The sequence below is a fragment of the Plecotus auritus genome, assembly GCF_963455305.1.
Source record: "Plecotus auritus genome assembly, chromosome: 12".
NCBI lineage: Eukaryota > Metazoa > Chordata > Mammalia > Chiroptera > Vespertilionidae > Plecotus > Plecotus auritus.
The window spans coordinates 16,688,137-16,712,317 of NC_137778.1; the positions used below are offsets into that span (position 1 = coordinate 16,688,137).

Below are 24,181 nucleotides of genomic sequence, written 5' to 3' on the forward strand. Positions count from 1 at the left end.
GAAGCCTTCACTACACACACTGAGAGTTAACCCCCCACTGCAGTAAGCTCCAGCCAGTTAGACCCAATACCAGTGCTTGGCAAGGCGTGGTTAAATCTGCCAAAGACCCAGAGGGAACATAAAAAGAATCACCAAGCTGTTGAACAAAAGGGAAAAAGTAAAATAAACAACCAACCAACCAAAATACACATCCCCAAACAGAATACCCACAGTGTTTGGGGTCCTTTCACCTAGAGAACCAACAGCCTGTGACAAGGTAGAAAGCAGTGCTGAGCTGGTAAATTCATCTCATGTCCTATACCTGTAGTAGGATACTGCGGTCCTAAACACCTGGAGGGAGACCAGGTGAATGATGTCAACAGTCACACTTTCAATGAGATGTCGTTTTAGTGTCAGTCACTGGTTAGTGTGGGTACGATGGGGAGTAGAGAGACGTGGTTCATGCCCTCCCTGAGCTTACAGTCTAGTTTAAGGAAGCACGACCAAGTGCCAAGTCAGTGTGACAGACAATGTGACAAATGCAAAGATACAAGCACAGGTTGCCCTGGGAAGCAAACAGGCAGGATTCAGGAGACATTTTCAGACAACTGGGAATCTGAAGAATAATACCAGTGATGTCAACTAGACGAGGCTATAGTACCCAGTTATCTCATCAAACACCCTAGGTCCGTGGTCGGCAAACTGCGGCTCGCGAGCCACACGCGGCTCTTTGGCCCCTTGAGGGTGGCTCTTCCACAAAATACCACGTGCGGGCGCGCACGTACAGTGCGATGGAAACTTCGTGGCCCATGCGCAGAAGTCGGTTTTTGGCTCTCAAAAGAAATTTCAATCGTTGTGCTGTTGATATTTGGCTCTGTTGACTAATGAGTTTGCCCACCACTGCCCCAGGTGTTGCTGTAAAAGTATTCTTGTAGGTAACATCTACCATCAGTTAACTTTAAGGAAAGATCACCCTAGATGATGTAGGTAGACCTTATATAATCAGTTGAAGGTCTTAAGAGCAAAAACGGAGGATTCCCAGAAAGGATGAAATTCGAGCCTGAAGTATCAACTCAACTGAGTTTCCAGAGTTGCCCTAGGGGTTTCGGATGGATTTGCCAGTCCCACAATCCTGTGAGCCAATTCCTTAAAATAAATCTTTTACACACACACCCTGTTGGTCTGTTTCTCTGGAGAACTACACTGATACAGTGTCCTAGTCACGTAGGCTTGGGTAAAGGATGGGGAAGGTGTGTGAGGGAGTGACAGTACCCAGAAATCCAAGTGATCAGGAAGGACATTGTATGTGACCTGGAGAGTCTGGAAGGGTTTTAAGTCTGGGAGTGAGAGGACCAGATTCACATTTGAGAAAGCACGTCCGATTATATTATTCTTGAGAGCAGAAGTGAGGAAAAACGTGTTTCAATTCCAGCACGAAGGAATTCCTAACCAGCAAGTCCTTTTTACTAGCAGGAAGAGGTGCTGAATCTGTTGGGGAATTGAAAACACAATTTGACGTGTTTAATCACTGGTGGGCACGGTCTTGCAAAAGAAAGACATTGTTCCTTTTACAACCAAGAGTTCCTGCTCTACCTCACCTCCTTCGGGGCTCGGGGCTTCCTCCGGTTTCTCACGTCTCTAGCTTCCACCAGGAGGCTTCCCTGTAACTGGGCGAAGATTCCAATCTGGCCGAGCAGCCTTTCTGGAAGATAAACTGCCTCACACAGCGGTGGAGGTGGGAGGGTGGAGGTCAGCTGGGGATTCCGGCTGCCAAAGTGGAAAGGAAGAGTTCACCAAGGGACAGAAGTTCCGCTGCTGCTCGTGTGTGGGGAGAAGACTCGCCTACTGCCGCTGCAGCCTCAACTCTGCGGATCCCTCCTCTGCAGGTTCGCTTCCCGCACGCGTCCCCCAGAGTTCAGCGGCCCCCGCGCCTCGGCGGTCTGCGAGTCTGGGCGGGGTCTGGATCTTGATGGGGAGGTGTGCGGGAGCGCCCGGTCAGACTGAAGTCCCAAGTCTCCCTCCCACCCCGCCGCTCCGCCGAGAACATTCGCAACCCCTGGCCCCAGCAGAGGGGTGTTGCTCCTGAGAGCCTACCTAACCGATTTTTCTTCCATTCCCTCTGCATCCCTCGATGTTTTCACGCTGGCTCCCGGTGCGTTCCCCATCCTTTAGGTTCGGAACATTCTGCTCAGAGCTCCTTGCCCTAGGCCAAGCACCCTTAGAGACGAGGTGGGGGCTGCTGGTGACTTAACCCTTCCCCAGGCGTAGGCTAGAAGAAGCCAGCACCCTCAGGACAGCCCCCACTCCAGGGGTCTCAGGGCGCCAAAGGGGTTACTTCTCCATACAGCCCTTGGGGGCCAAGGGCTCCGGGGACTCTCGCCCCAGAGCTGGGTTCTACACCCCGCACCCCGACTGGGAAGGAGAGCGGTGGAGCCCCGCGTGCCAGAGAGCGAGAGTGAGGATCCGGGGAGGGGGCAGGGTTAGTGCCAGGGGCCGAGAGGCGCAGAGGCAGCAGGTGAGTCCAAGGGCTGTGTCCCCAGGCGGGGAGGCGGGGAGGCGGGCCGAGCGGGGCTTGGGAAGGGAGCACCAGGCTGGGGCGACGCAGGCGAGGGTTGAGCTAGAAGGGGTGCGGGGAGGCGAGCCCGGGCGGTGAGAGAGGGAGTGGGGAAGGGGCGGAGGGGAGGGAGTTCCGAAAGGAGGGAGAAGAGCCGGCGAGGGGTGGGGAGAGCCAGCTGGAAGGGAGAGCCGCGGAGGGCCACGAGCCGGTGCCGCAGCTCGCGTGGGGCACGGAGGGCTCGTGGGGGGGGGGGGGGGAGACACACAAAGACATGCGAAGAGGGGCTGAGCGAGGCTCGCGCACAAAGACGCCGGGGCGCACGGCCGCTGGGGCTGCTCCGACCGCCCCCTGCGCCGCGCCGGGGCCGGGCCAGCGACGAGCCCGGGGCGGAGCGCGCGGCGGCGGCGGCGGCGGCGGCGGCGGCGGCTGCGGGCCGGCGCGGGACCCGGGTCGCCCGCGCTCTCCGGGTGACCCGGGCCCGTCCGCAGGCGCGCGCGGGGGCGGCGGCGCCCGAGCCCAACTTGGCCTCGGCCTCGCCCTCTGCCCAGCCCGCGGGTGTCCCCTCCTTCCCGCGATTTCGTTTCTTCTCACGCTTCCCCCACCCCCTCCCGCGTCCAGCCCCGCTCTCCCCACCTTGTAAAACAAAGCCGGGGAAAATGCCTGCCCGTGCAGCTCGGAGCGCGCAGCCCGTCTCCGAATAAGAAGTGAGTACAATGGCGTGCGTGTAAAAGGTTCAAGTCCGTCTTTTGCAAAAACATTTTGAATGCTGCATGCCTCATGCTGCCCAGCGCCTCGCCGGAGAAACCCGGCTGTAGCGCAGGAGGTGAGACCCCGGGGACCCCCTCCGCCTCCCGCCCCGCGCTTTCCCGCCCCATCTGGTCCGGGGAGGGTCGCTGATGCCCCGCTGGCTGCAAGCGGACGTTCCCACCTTCATTTCCCGTCCTAGGTGTTGGGTCTTAATCTGGGGTTGGAGGCAAACCTCTCCCTGCTCCTCTCCTGCTGCTGCCTCTCCCCCGTCTCCCGCAGGTGCCTGGAGGTTTTGCATCTGCCTTGGGAATGGGTTTGAAACACCGCGTGTGTGTGTGTGTGTGTGTGTGGGGGGGGGCTTGTTTCCGAAGGAGGAGGAGGGTCAACCCTTGGGAGCAACTGACAGGCAGGACGCGCGGTGACCCTGGGCACACTTGTTGCTGGTTGCCCGTTGCCCGTTGCCCATTGCGTGGTGGGACAGGCAGTGGTGCTGAAAAAAGCCGTTTCTCCTGGTATTGAGTCGTCCATTGAATCCGGGAGCAGAGCGAAGACATACCTGGGTGAGGATGGGAGAGCAGCACTGAGAGGAGGCTGATGTGCTGGGGGCAGAGGAGGGAGGCAGTGGTGGTGCCCAGAGCATGTGGAGGGGGCCAGTCCCTGACTGCTTGTGCTGAGTAGCTTCTCTGGCTGATCATACCCCAAAGGACTGGAGGTGGAAACCAGAGGGTTTCCCCTGTTAGACGGAGAGGAAAGGCTGTTCTTTTTTTCATTTTGCTATCTCACCAGTTTCTGCCCATTCGGTCTGCCAAATGTGCATTATATGTATTTCTGCTAATTAAAAGATACGGCAATAGCTTAAAATAAACTCCATTGGGAAAGGTATTAGCTTAACACACACACACACACACACACACACACACACACACACACACACTTTTAAAAATATACCTATCCCCTTCTTCTGAAAGCATATAATGATGTTCAGTTTGGCGTTGGGATTGAGGGTTGGGATCTGGGGAGCATCCAGGTAAACAGTCTTGGTGTTTTCCAGTTCTGCAGACTGGGACCACTGATAGGAACAATCAGAAACAGGAGAGAACAGAGAACTGCAGAGAAAGGCTTGGAAGCTTCCTCCAGAGAGAGAATGTTGAGCTTCTATGTGATTTTGTTATTTTTATTCCAAAAAAAAATGGCTTAATTTTAGGTTATGACCTTTATTTTTCACTCAAACTCATAAGGCAGCGTGGAGGTCTGGTGGGGTGGTTAGACAGCAGATGACAATGATTTTAGCTATTATCAGTATTTCTATTTAAAACGTATTTTTTAAAAAAATGAAAATCCTAAACATATAGCCAGTGTTAATTTTGAGTGAAGTTGCCTTTATGAACATGAGATGTTAAAAGTGTCTGTTAGTTTGGGGCTTTACTTGAGAGCAGGTGAGAGTCCCAGGAGAGAAACGTGTACATACTTACACTTAATTGCTGTAATGAACGTATGTGGAGATCCCACATATGTCCAGGCACTGTAACCTCATCAGAGCTCTGGCTTCCTCTCTTCAAAGTCAGAACCATTCAGAGCTTTGCTGGTTGAGGATCCCTCCGTTATCTGCCATCATTTCACAACACTGCTTAGCCCTGGTGCTTCAAATAGCTTTGATTGCAAAGCTTCTTTTTTGATGGGAAACTGAAGATTTAGTTTGTGAATTCAAACTGTGGTAGTCCTAAATTTAACTCAGCGGTAATCAAGAGGGCAAGGTATGTAGCCATGTGAAAATTGACTGTTCTCTATTTCCTTCTCATCCTCAAGTAATTTAAGGTTCCTGTAGGGCAGTGGTCAGCAAACTGCGGCTCGCGAGCCACATGCGGCTCTATGGCCCCTTGAGTGTGGCTCTTCCACAAAATACCACAGCCTGGGCGAGTCTATTTTGAAGAAGTGGCGTTAGAAGAAGTTTAAGTTTAAAAAATTGGGCTCTCAAAAGAAATTTCAATCGTTGTCCTGTTGACATGTGGCTCTGTTGACTAATGAGTTTGCCGACCACTGCTGTAGGGTATTTGGGGGCAATTCCATTGGGATTTCCCATATACTTACCCCAAAGTGTCTTTTAGATTAGGTTATCATTTTATTAGATTTGTATTATATATACTATTCCTACTTGTTTCTATAACAATTATGGGCAATACGTTGATTATTCTAGTTGAGTTGGTGGTTTTTAAAAATTTCCTTTTTGTTGGTCATTCTATTACCCCTTTTGGCTCAATGTTATTTTTCCAATCAAATATATTGTAATAGATGGCTTATTTTCCCCTTCGCAAGTAGAAGTCTAGTATCTCTTGTATTAGCTAAAAAGGAATCCATTAATGATATTTTTGAACAGCTCAGATGAATAATAAATGGATTTAGAGTCACCTCAGAGTATATGGGAATTTGTAAGAGAACACATAAATTCATTCTAATGGAGCAATTAACTTTGTACAGAGCATGTAGGGTCCAAGGTGTGAGACAAGGTTTTAAACTTTTTTTTTTCTTGATAATGTTCACTGTTGAAATGGAAGGAACTTGTCATGTCTTTGCTGCACCAAGGATCTTGCCACAATGGGTAGCGATACTCTTGTTTTTATACACATGTCAGAGACTGAAGAACAAAACACAGAGAATGCTTCATTATGAGCCCAATTTAGAGGATAAGCACAAAGAAATGATTGGGCTACTGTGGTTTATTTACCATCATCATGTATTACCAGAAAATTACTAATGTTTTACTTTGAGCAATAATGTCTGGGTCATAAATTCACTTATAATACAATTCCTTTATTATAATGAATTTTTAAAGGCAGAAGTAGAGAATGTTATTTACGTTGATTGCTGTGGTATAGAGTGTTAAGTACTTGGGAAGGAGAGTATCCAGGAACCTTCTTCATGAGTATTCAAATATCTACTTTAGCATCATCAATTCTTAGGAATTCAGTAAGTCTTTGTGAACTCATGGTGGACAGATATAAATTTTGAAACTAATTAGGAAGCCCTCAGACATGTCAGAGAGGAAGGGAGAGGGACAGAGAGATAGAAACATCAACAACTAGAGGGAATCATTTATTGGCTGCCTCCTGCACGCCCTCCACTGGGCATCGAGCCAGCAACCCGGGCATGTGACCTGACCAGGAATTGAACCGTGACCTCCTGGTTCATAGCTCGATGCTCAACCACTGAGCCACACTAGCTGGGCGGGCATGCTTTTATTTTTTTAAGTTTCTCGGTCCAACTCCTGTTTGTTTGTTTTTCCCTCCCATCTGGATCCCCAATAGCAACAGAGAGCGAAGGCCCAGCCCATTTGAACCCATTGATATGCTCCTGGGTGCATTTCTGGTTCCAGAGCTTCCACCAGGAGAACAGAATTCAGTCAACCTTTGCAACCCCTTAGACAAGCCCAGCCGTCACCCCACTAATCTCCTCCAACCTAACCCTCATTCTCTGTTATCAGTGGCGGCACCTGACTTGCTGGATCCAAAATCTGCCGCTCAGAACTCCAAACCGAGGCTCTCGTTTTCCACAAAACCCACAGTGCTTGCTTCTCGGGTGGAGAGTGACACGACCATTAATGTTATGAAATGGAAGACGGTCTCCACGATTTTCCTGGTGGTTGTCCTCTATCTGATCATCGGAGCCACCGTGTTCAAAGCCTTGGAGCAGCCTCACGAGATTTCACAGAGGACCACCATCGTGATCCAGAAGCAAACATTCATTTCCCAGCACGCCTGCGTCAATTCGACTGAGCTGGACGAACTCATCCAGGTAATGGCGCAGAGGGGGTGTCACTCTGTTTCCTCCGTGGGGGAAGAAAGACTAAGAGTTAGAGGAGGCACCTCATAGCACACAGCTGTCCTGATTTGCCTGTGGGGGCCCCGGGTCCACTTTTCTCCTTCACGTAGAATTCTTCCCTGCAGACTGTCTCCTTTCTGCACGTCTTCCCTCTTTTCTTACTTCTGCCACCTTTTCTCCTCCCTTTCCTTTATGTCTCCCTTCCATTATTCCCTCTCATCCTCTTCTGTTCCACCTCTTCTATATTTCTGTCCTGGCTTCTCCCAGCTTTCTTTCCCTTTGCCCTGCCTTAGAACTGCCAGTGGACCCCTATGGACCTGGGGTTACTTGCTGGAGGTCCTTCTGGCTAAATGGACATTGCCGCCTGAGACAGTTTGCTGTGGCAAATGAGAGGAAAATATAAGGCAGGAGAGCTGGGTTAATTGTGGCAGTGCCCATCGTAAGGTAAAAAAGATGAGTTTGTGGTGTGATCCTCAGAGCTTGGCATCCCTCGTGGTTAACAAGTTGTAGCTCCCATCTTTCATCGAGCCCAATATAACTGATAACTGCCTTTTCTAGGTACCTAGGGAGAAGTGATTAATCATTGCTTCTCTAAACCCCAACTAAAAGCAATGTACACTGTATGGAAAAATAGAGTTTTTGAATAAAAACTAATTTAGTTTTAATGTACTCTATAAGTGCAGAATAGTACCTTTATGGAGAAACACACTGTTTTAAAACATAATCCCAAAGTGACTTGCAGGTTTCAGGTAGGCTCCTTGAGATAGCTATATTTTTGTTGTAGATTTTTTTTGCATGAAACATAAGCCAAACCAAGAATCCTGGTCAAGAAGAAAGCCCTAGAACTTTCTTATAAGGAGAGATCTGACTGGTTTTTGAAAAACACTCTTCCTCATCTTATAGTAGGTTTTACAACATTTGAATGTGTTGAAACCATAGATTGAAGGAAGAAATTATTATTGGTTTTAATCCAGTTTCGTGTTCTAAGAACTTTCCTCTCTTATTTTCTTTGGCCATGGATTCCCGAATGCTTTCTCTGCCCGTTGTAGCCCTTTATATTTCTAGAATACACATACAAGTTATAACTCAAGTTTTATTCAAAATTATCGAAGTTAATATTCTCTGACCCTCATTTAGCTCCTACCACATTCAGACACTTCTGCATCTCACTTATTTGACTTAAATTTTGAAAAGGCTCCTTATATACTTATATACTGAATTCTCCATTATTTTCAGATGATAGCAACATTTCCAGTATTGACAGTACACCTGGCAGCTAATATCATTGTTCCACCCATTCCCTTGCCTGTTCCTACATAAGATCTCGATCTCTTCACTCTCTTTGTGCCTCATAATCTTAAGAGGTACTGAAAATCTCTGAAGAATCCCCATGTCCCTTGGGTGTTAGAAGAAGAGTTCTAAATTAAAGAAGAAGAAGAAGAAGAAGAAGAGCCCTAGGCTGTCTTGGAGGTAGCCCGAAGTAGTGGTAAAAGCCTAAACTTTGGGATAAATGTATTTTAAACGCCAGTTGAGTACTTTTTTAGAGGTGCCATCTTGAGCAAGTAATGTTGCTCTGTAAACGTTAAATGATCTCTCTGGACTGAGGAAAGAATACTTATAAAAGAGGGTTGCTGGGAAGAATAAAGAGGTAATTCAAGTAAAGCATTTAAGTGCTTTAAAAATGTTAGGTGTGTTTGCTGTTGTTATCCCATACTCCTACTCCATCCTTTTTTTGGGGTTGAAATACCTGATTATTAGAATCTGAATTGAGATGTGTTTAGTCGTGGACAGGAGAAAAAGGCCTGGGATTTCAGGACACTGCTGGAGGAAACTGTGTGAATTCAAAAATGGTCCCACTCTTCAGCACCATCCAGATTTACCACTTAGGATCATGCAAACAACTTGAAGGTAATGGCAGGTGGAGACCATCTGGAGGAGGAGATGGTCATTTTTGCTACATTGCTTTTGGAATGCCAACAAACAAGAGCTCAATATATGACCTAATTCTTTTCTTTCTGCCCCACAGAGGCAATCCACTGTAGCTTCATTAATATTCACAGCTGGTTGAGTATTTTTGTGCTTATTTAGTATTTTTTTTCAGTGCAGAAGTTGCCCATTATTTATTGTTACTCACCTTTATAACCATATGGCTTTAAGAAATTACATTCTCTCTACTTGGTAAAATAAATCTTTATAATGGCATGGCTTCAAGGACCAAGATCGGTGTTTTAATAGGGAGGAAGGCAAATGAGCCAGTAATCATATATTTGAATTACATTTCACTCATCTGATTTCCATAAATTTCAAAGTGATTTATTTTCCTATTTAATCCTCCTTTAAAACCTCACTAATACATATATTATTATAACTTTGTTTCTGGAGATTTATTCTGTTCCTTTCATTGCGCCGTGCTTCCCTGTCTCTTTCTGTTGTGATCTATCCATTTGAAAAAACAGCCCCCTCTTCAATCTTTACCGACTGACTATGGATAAGGAAAGACTTTCACCCATTAGCCGCCCTTGAGAGGCCTCTCAAACCTTTGCTGTAGATTCATCTTCTCTGGACTTGGACTTGTGCATGTAAATTCCCAATTAGATGGATTTGCCAGTTTCTTTTTTTTTTTTTTTTAGGGGCTTGTAATCTCTTGCTACCTCTGGTGTCTGTCCGCAGTACTGCAGGTTTTCTGGATTTGCTAGAAGCCATTCAAGTCACTTTTATTCTCAGTGGTCCCCAGGTTTGTAGAGTGTGCTGCATCCTGTCAGTACTCTGTGTTGGGCAAGACAGAAACCATGTCTTTGGGTAGCCCCCCCAAAAGCCAGAATGTTGGACGCACGCTCCTCTCTTTTCTTGCCCCACGATGGAGAGGCTGCCAAGCTGTGTTGGCCTCTGTCTGTTGTACCATGGGTCCTCTGGAGCAGAGGCAAGATGTCCAGCTCACTTCTGTTCTCAGTGTTCCTCAGGCATCTAGACTGTGCTGGGCCCCATCAGTGCTCTGAAATAGGCAAGGTGGAAACCAGTCCCGCCCAGCCAGCGTGGCTCAGTGGTTGAGCATCAAGCTATGAACCAGGAGGTCACGGTTCAATTCCCTGTCAGGGCACATGCCCGGATATTGGGCTCCATCCCCAGTGTGGGGCATGCTGGAGGCAGCCAATCAATGATTCTCTGTCATCATTGATGTTTCTATCTCTCTCTCTCTCTCTCCCCCCCACCTCCTCCTTCCTCTCTGAAGTAAATATATATATGAATTTTTTTTAAAGAAACCAGTCCCTTAGGCAGGACCCTAGAAACCCAGAAATTAGATGCACGTTCCAACTCTTTCCCTTCCCAGGTTGAAGCCAGGGGCTGGGAGTTTTCTTCTGATCGTGCTGCGCTGAAGTGGGGGAAAGACTGGCGATCTGAAAGATAATACAGGCATACTGTGGAGATACTGTGGGTTTGGTTCCAGACCGCCACAACAAAGCTAATATTACGATGAAGCAAGTCACACTATATTTTTTTATTTCCCAGTGCATGTAAAAGTTCTGTCTACAATATACTGTAGACTAGTAAGTGTCTTAAAACAATAGCATTATGTCTTAATACATCATAAATACCTTAATTAAAAAACACTTTATTGCTAAAAAGTGCTAACCATCATCTGGGCCTTCAGTGAGTCATCGTCTTTTTGCTGGTGGAGGGTCTTGCCAGGATGTAGAGGGCTGCTGACTGAGCAGCGAGGTGGTTCCTGAAGGCTGCCACATCAATGGACCCTGCCTTCCGTGCCTGCTTTCTCTGTAGCACGTGATGCTGTTGGATAGCATTTTACCCACAGTAGAAATTCTTTCTGAATTGGAATCAGTCCCCTCAAAACCTGCTGCTGTTTTTCAACTAAGCTCATGTAATAGTCTAAATTCTTTGTTGTCCTCTCAGCAATCTTCACAGCATCTTCACCATCAGTTTGTCCTGTCTCAAGAAACCACTCTTTGCTCCTCCGTAAGAAGCAGCTTCTCATCCATTCAAGTTTGGTCATGAGATGTTGCAATTCTGTCACATCTTCAGGCTCCTCTTCTAATTCTAGTTCTATTGCTATTTCCACCACCTCTGCAGTAACTTCCTTCACGGAAGCCTCCCCTCAAAGTCATCCATGTGGGTTGGAGTCAATTTCTTCCACATTCCTATTAACGTTGATATTTTGACCTCTTCTCATGGACCACAAATGAAGGTTCTTAATGGCATCTAGAATGGTGGATCCTTTCCAAAGCTTTCAATTTACTTTCCTCAGATCCATCAGAGGAATCAATATCTATGGCACAAAAGCCTTACGAAATCTATTTCTTAAATAATAAGGCTTGAATGTTGACATTACGTCCATGGGCTGCAGAATGGATGTTGTGTTAGAAGACATGAACACAACATTCAGCTCACTGTACATGTCCATCAGAGCTTTTGTGTGACCAGGTACGTTGCCAGTGAGCAGTAATATTTTGAAAGGAATTTGTGTTTTTGAGCAGCAGGTCTCAATGGTGGGCTGAAAATATTCTTTAAACCATGTTGTAAACAGATGTGCTATAATTGAGGCTTTGTTGTTCCATTTATAGAACACAGGCAGAGTAGATTTCACATAATTCTTAACGGCCCTAGAATTTTTGGAATGGTAAATGAACAATGGCTTCAGCTTAGAGTCACCCTAACAAGAGAGTCAGCAGGTTCTTTGAACCTTTGAAGCCAGCCATTGACTTCTTCTCTCTAGTTATGAAAGTTCTAGATGGCATCTTTTTCAAATAGGAAGCTGTTTTGTCTACATTGAAAATCCGTTGTTTACTGTAACCACCTTCATTAATTATCTTAGCAGGGTCTTCTAGCTAATTTTCTGTGGCTTCTGTATCGTCATTATTTGACTTCACCTTGCACTTTTATGTTGTGGAGACAGCTTCTTTCCTTAATCCTCATGAACCAAAATATCTTCAAAAATTTCTTCTGCAGCTTCCTCACCTCTCTCAGTCTTCATAGAATGGAGCAGAGTTACAGCCTTACTCTGGATTAGCCTTTGGCTTAAGGGAATGGTATTGGTTTGATTTATCCAGACCACTAAAAGTTTCTACACATCAGCAATAAGGCTCTTTCACTTTCATATTCATGTGTGCACTGGAGAAGCACTTTTAATTTCCTTTAAGAACTTTTTCTTTGCATTCACAACTTGGCTAATTGGTGCAGGAGGTATCCCTTTTGGCCGATCTTGGCTTTCAACCAATAGTAGGTGGCCAATCAATGATTCTCTCTCATTTTTTAAAAAAAATATATATCTTTATTGATTTCAGAGAGGAAGGGAGAGGGAGAAAGAGATAGAAACATTAATGATGAGAGAGAATCATCGGTTGACTGCCTCCTGCACACTCCCTACTGGGGATCCAGCCTGCAACCTGGGCATGTGCCTAGACTGGGAATCGAACTCTGACCTCCTGGTTCATAGGTTGATGCTCAACCACTGAGCAACACCGGCCGGGCTCTCATTTTTGATGATTCTATCTCTCTCCCCCTCTCCCTTCCTCTCTCTGAAACCAATAAAAACATATTTTTTAAAAAAAGAATCACTGTGTCTGTCCTGTGAGAATAGAATGCAGTTGGGGATCCAATCAAGAACCCTGTGGGGAGATGGTGGATGGTCTGGGTGAGGACAGAAGCAGTGGATGTGATGAGATGAGACCAAATTGGGAGATTTCAAAAATAAACTTGGCAGGATTTGATGTGAGGTGTGAGAGAAAGAAATCAAGGATGAAGAACTAGAAAAATGAAGATGCCAGTTAATAAGATGGGGACAACTCAGATGGAGCAAGTTTCAGGGTGAGGTCGGGAGTCCGAATTGGTGTATGATTGGTCTGAGTTGCTTTTCAGACACTCAGACAGGGGAGCAGTCCAGAGTGAAGAATATGTTTGGGAGATATGAGCATCTTGGTGATGCTACATGAAATCACCTAGCAGTATGGATGGATGGAGAGGGACAGTACCAGGGACTCAGCGGTGAGGGCGATGAGACAGTGGTCAGGGAGATCAGAGGAAATCAGAGAGCATGGTGTTCTATGAGCCAAGTGAGGATACATCACAAAATGGGAGAGACCAGCTCTGTCAAATGTACTGCCAACTCTCCCTCTCTTCACCATGATCTGTAGTAGCCAATTGGTACTGTAGTCTATAAGCTAATCATAGTAATTTTATGTATAATTAGAAATCATTAAGCCCAAACATGACACAAATAATTTTTGAGCAGTTTGCTCAAACACTAAACACACAGGCTGTATATGACACAATCATAAAAGATAAGTCCTGTGACCATTTGGGACGCATTATACACATGTGGATAAAATAAACAGGATGTTCATCCACTTTCAAACTTATGAATGGATTCTTTTTAAAAATTTAATTATGCATTTATGTATTACTTGGTGCCTTTAAAGTGTTTTCACATAGAAATAAATGATAAGTAATAGCTATGCCCAAAGCTAGGCAACCAAAGCTATCATATAGCTGAACTGTAACACCAAGACCTGAGACTGAAACCATACTTTTTTTTTTTAAATTTTACTGCTTTCATTTATTTTGCTTTTATTATATTTACTTACTTGGAGCTAGTGATCCATTTGATGTCTCTGTGCCTCAGCTTTTGTAGAAGATAAATAATATGTATCTGGTTTCTGTTATGTGATACCATATTGATAATGTCACCGAGTTATTTTTATGAGATGGTGAGACACCTCAGTTTTACAGTGCTGGTTCCAAATAGACTCTAGAGGACACTCAATGGAAGCACAGTGGCGATTAAAAGTGAAACAGTGAGTGAAGTTCAAATGCTTTCAGTCGCCTCCTGATGCGAGCACTCTTCCCCCTTCATGCATCTCCCGGGCCCTCAAGGAACTCCATGTTGCTCACTGTGACTTTTCATTCCTCTCTCTCTCTGCCCAGTTTAAATGTATCCTGCTCGTTCCACCGGCATAAACACATTGTTGTTTCGAGGGAGTCTGAGGGCAGGAGAGCAGTGAATATCACTAAGGATGTTTGGTCCAACTTGATACTTCTCCAGTCATGAGATCCATCATCCCTTAAAGATCACTCTAGCGCCCTGGCCTGTGTGGCTCAGTTGGTTGGAGTGTTGTCCAGTACATCAAAAGGTAGCTGGTTTAATTCCCTGTCAGAGAACATACCCACGTTTAGGGTTTGACCTTTATTGATGGCTAATTTGGGCTGTGCAAAGTTTGATTTACTCAAATACAAATCTGATGAACTGGTCTCTTTATTGGTTGTGCATGTGTGTACAGAAGCTGAGATCTTCAATCCTTGTTATGTCCTTTTAGTTACATATTTAGGAAGGGCAGGAATTCAATTAAAAAAAAGAGAGATGGCTCTAGTAATGGCATCTTCATAGGTTGGTTGTTGTGCCCTGAAATGCTCTTGGGACTGGTATCCTTGTGTGAATAAAGATGAATAATACAGCATCTGTGAATGACTAATGTAGAAAACATGGGGAAAGATGCCAGGCTCGTTTTCGGTGCTGATGGTTGTGGTGTGACACTCTCAAGTCAGTCTGAGAGGTGCCCGAGGGAAGGGTTTAATTGCATTTTTGTGCAATAACTATTGGACACTTGTCAAAGGGTAGCCCTGCCATTCCATTTGGCTTGAAGAAGAATAAGAAATTCTATCATGTTCCTGTTTCTCAACAAAGTAGATTTCAGCTAATTCAGTATTTATTTTAACTGGGGAGTGTATGGGTGTGTAATTGAGAACGATGGGGAAACTTGGGAGGAAAGCTAAGAAGCTCAGACAGGAAGAGTATGAATCACTACATTTTAGGAAGTAATTCATACGCTATTTTTGCTGTCTTGATTGGGTGACATTGAACCAAGAAATATAAACATATGAAGCAGTTTTGTAAGACTTCCTTTTCTCTGCATAATGTTAGCAAGTCATCAGTACATTTATCTGTAGTGTATGAAGAAATGTTACCTGGAACCTGCAAGCACAGACATTTCTTGTAGGCTTATTTAATGGCAATGAGTCAACTTCGTGGAAGTGAGAAATACATAAATTTTACAGGGCTTGAAGCAGAGGAACTGTCAATCAGAATATTATTGAAATATTTTAGTATTGTGATATTTGACCTTTATCAATGACTAATTTGGGTTGTGAAAAGTTAGATTTACTCAAATACAACTCACATTAACTGGTCTCTGGTGTGTGTGTGTGTGTGTGTGTGTGTGTGTGTGTGTGTGTGTGTACAGAGGCTGAGATTTTCAAACCTGGTTATGATCTTTTAGTTACCTATTTAGGAAAGGCAGGAAAAAAATCATTTGTTCTTAAAACCCACAAAACCTGTTTAAACTTGTAGCTATTGTGGATATATATGCTTATGTGTACTGGAAAATCAGATGAGCAAAAATCAGTGACATTCTCTTGAAAAAGCCAACAGAATCTCCAAATTTGGGGATTCTATGGATACATGTAATTGACAGTAAAACTCCCTCGTTCCATTTTGGGCTATTTTTTTTCATCAGTTTAGAATGTCAGGCCTTAGAAACAGTGCATGAATAAATGCTGGTTAGTGTTGTTGGACTTAGGCTAAATGGCATAAAAATGTACCGTATTCTTCGATGCTGTATCTCCTTGATCTCAGTCTTCTGCCCACACAAATCCTATTTTAAGGACAACCTCTTTTTTAGAACTTCCTAGATAGAGTGACTGTGAGTTGTATTAATTCCCAGCTTATGCTTGCACAACTGTCTCTTCTTTGTTATCTCAGCAACCTTTATCTTTCTCCCTTCTATATGCCCTTTTGTTTCTTTCTGACTTCTCTCTCAACCTACTCTCTCCATATTTTTCTTTTCTTTTATTAATCTTATCCCCCAACTTATGCTGAGATGAAAGGGGCCAGAAAGATAGACAGAGATTAATATTCTGATAGACTATTAGTATACCATACAATAATATGGAATCTAGGAAAACTCATGAAAGCTCATACAGCTAGGGGAAATGCAGGTCTCGGTATGCTGGCTTCACGTGAATTTTTCTGGCTCCTTCCGTGGTGCAGCGACTCAAGGGTCCCGATCACGTGTTAGCCTGCTGCCCCACAGTGTCATTCCAGGCAGGGCTCAAAGAATAGCAGAATTTCAATGTTTCAAGTTCAGTCCTTGTTTGATATATAAATCAACTCTACAACAACTTGGTCAATGGTCACTGATGACCCTTGGATGCCGTTATACAAATTTACTCAGTGATAGAGAAGTGGTTATCTAAACTGTGTTACATGTAGCTACTCAGTGACATGTCTATGAAGTGAGATATTGATGACTTCAAAATGCCTTGGAACCTGCTTATGTTATATGAAAATAGTTGAAAGCAGATTTAATGTTTATAACCTTTAATAAAACTAAAAGTTAAATACATGCAGGTTGCAAAAAAAATCTCTTTTACAGACTGTGAGTGATTTTTTAATTCCTATTTTTCCAAATGTTCAATACCATGTATATTACTTTTGTGATTGAAAAAAATCTTCCAAGGTGGATGTAACCAAGGGATACAGCCCTCCACCCAGCAGTACGCCTCCTGCTTCCGGTCCACCTCCAACTAATTTTGTGGTTCCCTGTTTTGGACTTTAAGCTGTTTTTTTTTATTAATGGGAAATCAATTTGCACTTTTGAAAGAGCAAGAAAAAGGGTGTGCACTTCATTAGTCTGTATAAAAATAGCTTTGACATGCAATGGCGTAATCCCCAATAGGAGGAGAGACCTGGGAAGGTAATCGAGATGTTGACTTTTTGAGGTGCTTTCCAGACTGTTGTGCAGATACTGCTTCCTGTTGGAAATGCTACCCTTTTTACGTTATAAGAATTAAGTCCTTTGAGTTTTTTTTTAAAGGGTGCCTTAAAAATAAAAAATAAATAAAGAGAGTACCTTATAAGAATTTCTAATTAATGTGTGGTTAAACTTAGGTCATCCATTACTTGGAAACATATCCCAGGACTTTGAAAGCCTTTTAAAGAAACTATGAAAAAAATAGATTAAAAACATTATTGCATGTTGTCTTGGTCACTTAAAAGATATACTCTGGGAAGACCTTGGAAACTTGCTCCTTTAGCAGACTCTAAATATAGCATATTTAATCCCCTGTGTTATGTATAAAATACGCAAATGTACTACTTCAGCTTTTTTTCCTGCATGGAATGAGAAATATATATTGTAGAAAGAAAAAGATTATTGATGTTAGATTTAGAAAAATCTCACCTTTTTCAATACTTATAATAGTCCATTTAACTATGGGATATAATTGTGGAATTTTTTTTTTTTTGCATTTATGTAGATGCCTCTATTTTTTCTAGGCCAAAACAAACAAAAAACCATAAATGCCATCTTCATATAACTACAGAATTTCTGAAAAACGAAGTTATATGGAATGTGTCTCAAGTTCATTTATCCAATTGGAGGCTAGGATGTATATTATTATAGAATATTTGATATCAAAAGAGGAATATACAAAGTTACTTCTATAAAATGTAATCATTTGAAATATTAGATAATATCCCTTGATTTCTCAAATATATGCAAAGTTGGACACAACTTGAATATCCAATAAGGATTAAGTAATCCATGCTTTCCTAGGATAGCATTCTCAGCCATATAGGGTTTTACTTAAACTAACAGGTATATAGTCTTCGCAGTAGAACTCTAAGGCCATGATAGATTGATTGTTTTGCTATGAAGTTTCCTGCTTATGGGATTAGCTTTAATGCTGCAGTAATAAATACCACATTGCAATGAAATGTAGCATGTTTAACACACTATTCATGAAAATATCAGTACTATTATTTTGCATGATAATATAAAATTGTCATTTTGTTGGCCAAAAAGTTCTTGGATATTGGCAATATTAATATGGTTCAACCCAGTATTATCATTAGCTGAGAACTGCACTGGAGTATACCTATGGAATACTATGCTAATATGGTATAGCTTTCAAGAATTTGTTTGCTCTCTTGTTGGGTTATCAATAGTCCCAGAAATATTACCTCATGCATTGAACTCATGGAACATTTTTATGATTGTCAGTAATTTTCTTAAGTTCCAAGCCTGTGCTAATTTTATATGATTACAAACAAGTGTCTTAACAATATTTGGTGTTAAAGCTGATTATAGTTCTAAAAAGACAGGTGACATTGAGACATCAACATTTTATAATTCAAGAATGCATGAATTTACAGTAGAATGCTGTGAACTTTGATTCTAAAGCCATTGTTGTCATGGAAACTAAGATTTTCATAATTTTGAGTAATTACCTTTATCATTTCTATGAGTATAAGCCTCTTAGAACTCTAAGTATAAGCTCATGATCTTGACTATGATTCAACTTCCTTTCCTTGTGCACATTCTATTATTGACTATAAACTGAAGAGCAAAATTGAGTGACAATCCAATCAAGATCTACTATATCTATTGTAGATTTTAAGTTTGGAAACCCTTCAGGTAATAATAATGTATTAGAATTAAATGCATAGGACCCAACATTACTTCACCCTAACCTAAACAATTCAACTTATTCATCAGTTGTCAACATGACTTCATTTCTACAAAAATTGCCTTTAATGGAAAAGTGAATTTTTATTATTGATGAAGTGGTTGTTTGGTCACATTATATGGCATATACAGAAACAGTTCTAATGAAGGTATTTGTTAAATGATCTAATGGCCTGAATTTATGTTGAAATTGCAGACTCTTAGATCTATGACAGTGCACTTGCCAAGGGCATTCAATTTCCTGTGGATGGTGACCAAGAGAACTTGTACAAAAATATAAAATAAATTTACAAGAATATTCCAGAAAAAGGACCTCATGGTAGACTCATTCTCATAGTGATTTGACATATTCTCAGTTCCATCTGAAGCTTCTGTTGCAATAATCACAGCTCTGTGATAACTATTTACAGCCCACACATTGCCAGGCATACTGTTTATAAGTCTACTTTTGCTTATTTTGCATTTAAATCATTTGTGGCCCTTATCCAAGTGTCTGGGTAATGTCACACCTCATCATGGACAAGCAAAAGAACAGGCTAAAAAATCATGGTGCTGGTCATGAAAGCTATATTAAGTCAATTGTTGGAAGAATTAGCTTGCTTCTAGTCAGTAAAATAATTTACTTACTGGGATGGAGTCTAAGGATATGCCTTATCTCTTCTCATCTATATCGCCCATGTTTTTACTTCTCTTGCTTCCCCATTGCCTAACACCTTAAGCAATTGATTATCTTTTTGAATAAATGAATGTAAAATATAAAAATAACTTTGGGTGCAATTATAATCTATCTCAATCCCAACCCCTCTTCCTTGATTTTTACTGGAAATGTTAGTTTTCCCCGAGAATCATAAGGCTAGAGATCACTGAGCCTGTGCTTACAATGTGTGTGTTCCTATCTTAAGATATTTCCAAAGACATTTTAAATTTTTTAAGTTTATCTGTCCTTCTAATTTTTTTGTATGCTCATAATTATTTAATTAAATGCCATTTTCTTGCCAATGGTCAATATATTTAATGATAAAACACTGATGTCATTGAGAAATTTATGTGACAAAAAAACCCAAAGAAGTCTGTTATCATTTTTATTTAACATTGCTTTAGAAATACTAGGCAATGTAATAAGAGATGAAAAGTAATAAATCATAGTTATTGAAAGATGCTGAGATAAAATGTCTTATTTGTAAACTATAAATTTGCTTACTTTGGTTTTTCAGGTAGAAAAGAAAAAGAAATAGGAGCAGTGAGTTGAAGTAGCATAGAGCAGTGGTTCTCAAGATGTGGTCCCAGGACCATCTCAGAGGTTTAATGCGGTTAAAGCTATTTTTTTTAGTAATACTAAGATTTTTTTTTTTGCCTTTGCACTCTGATTATCTCATGAGTTTTCTACAGGCAATGTGTTGTTCTCTCTCAATATATTGAAAGAAGAAACATATATTAGAATCTGTTTTCTATTAAGCCAGTTATTTAAGAGATTTATAAAATTATAGAATAATGCCTCTCTTCTCACTAAATGTTTGTTTTGGAAAACAATTATATTTTTCATAAAAGTAGATTACTTATGTTCATATATAATGGGATTTTTGTTATATTTTGCATGAGTAGAAACATTTCAAGAATTATAAATTCAAACAAATGTAAATGTCATTAGTTATAACTCACATGTACAAAAGCTCATTGATGTCTTCAATCGTTTTTGAGACTGTAAAGTGGTTTTGAGATTAAAAAAATTGAGACCTGCTGGTGCAGAGAATAAGCAATATACTGCAATAACCAGTTACAATTTAAAATGGAAATAATAATATACCTAAGAAGAGCCTTACAGACCTATGTGAAGTATATGAAAATACTCTAGTTTAAGATATTAAAGAGGACTCAATAAATGGAGAGTCATACCATGTTCTTTGATGGGAAGTGTTATTATTATACTAGTGTTCATTCTCCTTAATTAATTTTAGATTTCACATATGTCCAAACAATGGATCTGGTAAGCCTGTGGAAATGAAAATTTGTATAAAATTTAACTAAAGGATCCCAAAGTTTGTGCAAGAATAATAGGTAGTAACTACAAAAATTTTTTTTAAAGAAGCATAATCAGGTAGACCTGTCTTATCTTATATTAAAGTTATAATATAGAGTCAGATAAGGAAAATCATTTAACTCAAAACTAGTTTCATTGTACTGTGAATATATGTGAATATGTATATATTTGTGTGCATTGAATATATGATAAAGGAAATATTAGTGTTCAACCTCACTCACCATAAAGTATATATAAATGAAATAATTCTTATCAGTTTGGTGAAGATAAAATATTAGTATTAGAGGTAATAATATTGCTAAGCATTTACAAATTGTTGGGGAAAGAAACTGTAAATTGTAATAACCTTCTTGGATAACTATACATCAAGTGCTTCAAAATATTCATAATCTTTAATGTGGCAACTTTATTTCTAGAAATCTCTCCCGAGGAAATATTCAGAAATGCAAAAGTATTTATACACAAAAATGTTCATGGCACCATTTTTTATAATAAGACACATTTTAGAATGTCTACATATTGAGAAATGATATTTCCATAACAAATATGGTATTGACAAGGAAAAACTGCATCTAGACTAATGATTAAAAATAGAAAATACATTTCATATATTTCATAAACCCAACTATGTAAAAAGGGTTACAAAATACCAGGAGAAGATACCTTAATAAATTAATAGTGGTTATCTCTGGATTCTGGAATTATGAATAGTTTTTATTCATAACATACCTTTATAACTTTCTGTATTTTTCTAATTTTTTGCAATGAACATATGTCATAGTTAATGTAAACAATTATAACTCAATTAACTTTATACACAACCACTGAGGTTTTAATTTATAGATGAAAATAAATTAGATGAAGGAGACTTTATTCTGTATTTCAGCTCTGGATTACCTGCTGTACCACATCTGACGGTAACTTCTTGGATAGTGTCTCCAAGTATTCGTACAGTGTAGTGTTTGCCCATTCACCAGTAAACTATATAACTTTAAACAAGCCATTTTACCTCTTAGGTCTTTAATTTCTTTGCCTATCAAATGAATTTTTCTCTAATTTAAAAATCTTTAAGTCAAGTAATGAAGATTTCTAAGACTATATTTCCAACAGAAATGTCTTATCTGAACTATCTCTATGTTTTTCTTTCACTACACGTTTTCTCCTAACACAGTGGTCAGCAAACTGCGGCTCGGGAGCCACATGCAGCTCACGAGCCGTGGTTTGCCGCTCTGTTGACTAATGAATTTGCCGACTACTGACCTAGACTCTCGATTCCAATAATTACAGGCTGTTGTTGTTCCTTGTGATTAAGCCCCTATCCCAGTGGTCGGCAAACTCATTAGTCAACAGAGCAGCAAATCGCGGCACGCGGCTCGCTAGCCGCAGTTTGCCGACCACTGTCTTAACACATTACCATTATTTTTATTTATTTTTTTATTGACTTCAGAGAAGAGGGGAGAGGGAGAGAGAGGTAGAAACATCAATGATGAGAGAGAATCATTGATTGGCTGCCTTGTGCACGTTCCCTACTGGGGATCAAGCTTGATGAAACTGTGATCTCCTGGTTCATAGTCTATGCTCAACCACTGAGCTATGTGGTTTGGGCTCATATTCCCTTCTATGTTTAGTGTTTGTGGAACTCCCCATTCCCTCCCCAACATCTGATGATTGAAGAAGGGCTTAAAATGCCATCTCTCTGTCTGTCTGTACTACTGAAGGCAGCATCTAGATCCTCATGGTCCTATGGGAATATTGCTAACTGATTGTATCTATGGATCTTTGGTGATACTCATTGTCATAGAATTTATCAGAATCCATAGAGAGTCTAAGAATCTAGATATAGATGGACTTACTTAGGGAAGAGTGAATTGCGGTTGCCTTTTCTGTCTCATCTTAGCCTGTTTTGTTGGACCTCATAGATAGATGTTCTCTATAGCGTCACACTTCCCAGGCTTGGCTACTTATGTTTAACATTCAAAATGATTAGGACTTTGGAAATATTTGTGTTTTTGATGAAGCTATATATATTATTTAAATTGTAGTTTACCATCTGATATTTTAATTCTGTGATGTTTACTAAAAATGCATTGCTACAGTTAGTTGCTAAGGTAAATAAGTCACTATATATGTTAATGGATGATATGAATGCATATTGATACACTATGATAAGCTTCCTGCAGATCCATTCACTTGCTATCAAATAGAATTGAATGTATTAAATTCTTTAGTATAAAGTTGTAATCTATATTGTATACTTTACGTGGAAAAGCAAACCTTAGAATGGAATCTCCTTGTCTAATTAACCATCTGGGGTGGAATATATGCTGTTTGATGCCTCCGTGTGATTCATGTGTACTGATGAATTTCTTTTTAAACTTGCAGCAAATAGTGGCAGCAATAAATGCAGGGATTATACCGTTAGGAAACACCTCCAATCAAATCAGTCACTGGGACTTGGGAAGTTCCTTCTTCTTTGCTGGCACTGTTATTACCACCATAGGTAGGAGACAACTTACTTTGTTTTTTAATTTTGGTACAGCTTGTGAGCTAAAATTCATTTGTTTGAATTTTTTATTTTTTACAGTCGGTCAAAATGGTCTTTGTAAGGTAGAAAACTAGATTTTAGTGCATTAATTTTGGAAAGAAGGTTTAAAGGTTTGAACAAAGGAATGACGGAAATGAATTAGTTATTGTTTCAGAATCCTAAGTTAAATTTAAAATACACATGAAACTCCAGGGCAGTGCAGTTGTTATTCAACTAATGGGTAGGAACTTCATGCAATGGCTTGAAATTATGATTTGTGTGTGCGTGTGTGTGTGTGTGTGTGTGGTGGGGGCGGGCAAATAGTTTTAAATTTTCCTGCATCTTTGATTCTTTGGTTTTAGAAACAAAGGATCGGAGTACAATTTTGACTTTTTAAAATGATTTGATATCAACTTTTTCAATTTATAGATTTTAACTCTACATTTTAACCGGTTATTCCTGTTCTTATATGCATGTCTATTTCAATTACTTCAGGGCTTTCTTTTTATACATTGTGTTTCCAATAGTGTGTGTGTGTGTGTGTGTGTGTGTGTGTATATATATATATATATATATATATATATATATATATATATACACACACACACACATACTAAAGGCCCGGTGCACAAAATTCATGCATGAGGGTGGGGGGTGTCCCTCAGCCCAGCTTGCACCCTCTCCAATCTGGGACCCCTCGAGGGATGTCCGACTGCCCGTTTAGGCCTGATCCCACAGGACTGCTGGCTCCCAACTGCTCACCTGCCTGCCTTCCTGATTGCCCCTAATCGCTTCTGCCTGCCAGCCTGATCACCCCCTAACCACTCCCCTGCCAGCCTGATTGATGTCTAACTGCTCCCCTGCCAGCCTGTTTGCCCCCAACTTCCCTCCTCTGCCGGCCTGATCACTGCTAACTGCCCTTCCCTGCAGGCTTGATCGCCCCCAACTGCCCTCCCTTGCAGGCCTGGTCCCTCCCAACTGCCCTC

The 24,181-nt window shown here is 41.4% G+C and overlaps 1 protein-coding gene across 4 annotated transcripts in view; it reads left to right on the top strand.

Annotated features, from left to right (window-relative positions):
- Positions 1-24,181, top strand: part of KCNK2 (potassium two pore domain channel subfamily K member 2) — a 164,172-nt gene that overhangs the window by 56,459 nt on the left and 83,532 nt on the right. Inside the window, exons 1-3 of one of the 4 annotated variants that reach the window (XM_080647724.1) lie at positions 2,236-2,494; positions 6,762-7,072; positions 23,054-23,171. In XM_080647724.1, coding sequence (XP_080503850.1) covers positions 6,884-7,072; positions 23,054-23,171 — 307 coding nt within the window. In that variant the 5' untranslated portion in view covers positions 2,236-2,494; positions 6,762-6,883. Of the gene's footprint in view, positions 1-2,235; positions 2,495-3,109; positions 3,360-6,761; positions 7,073-23,053; positions 23,172-24,181 lie in introns of those variants that run through there. The other 3 variants (XM_080647723.1, XM_080647721.1, XM_080647722.1) reach the window with 3 other exon arrangements.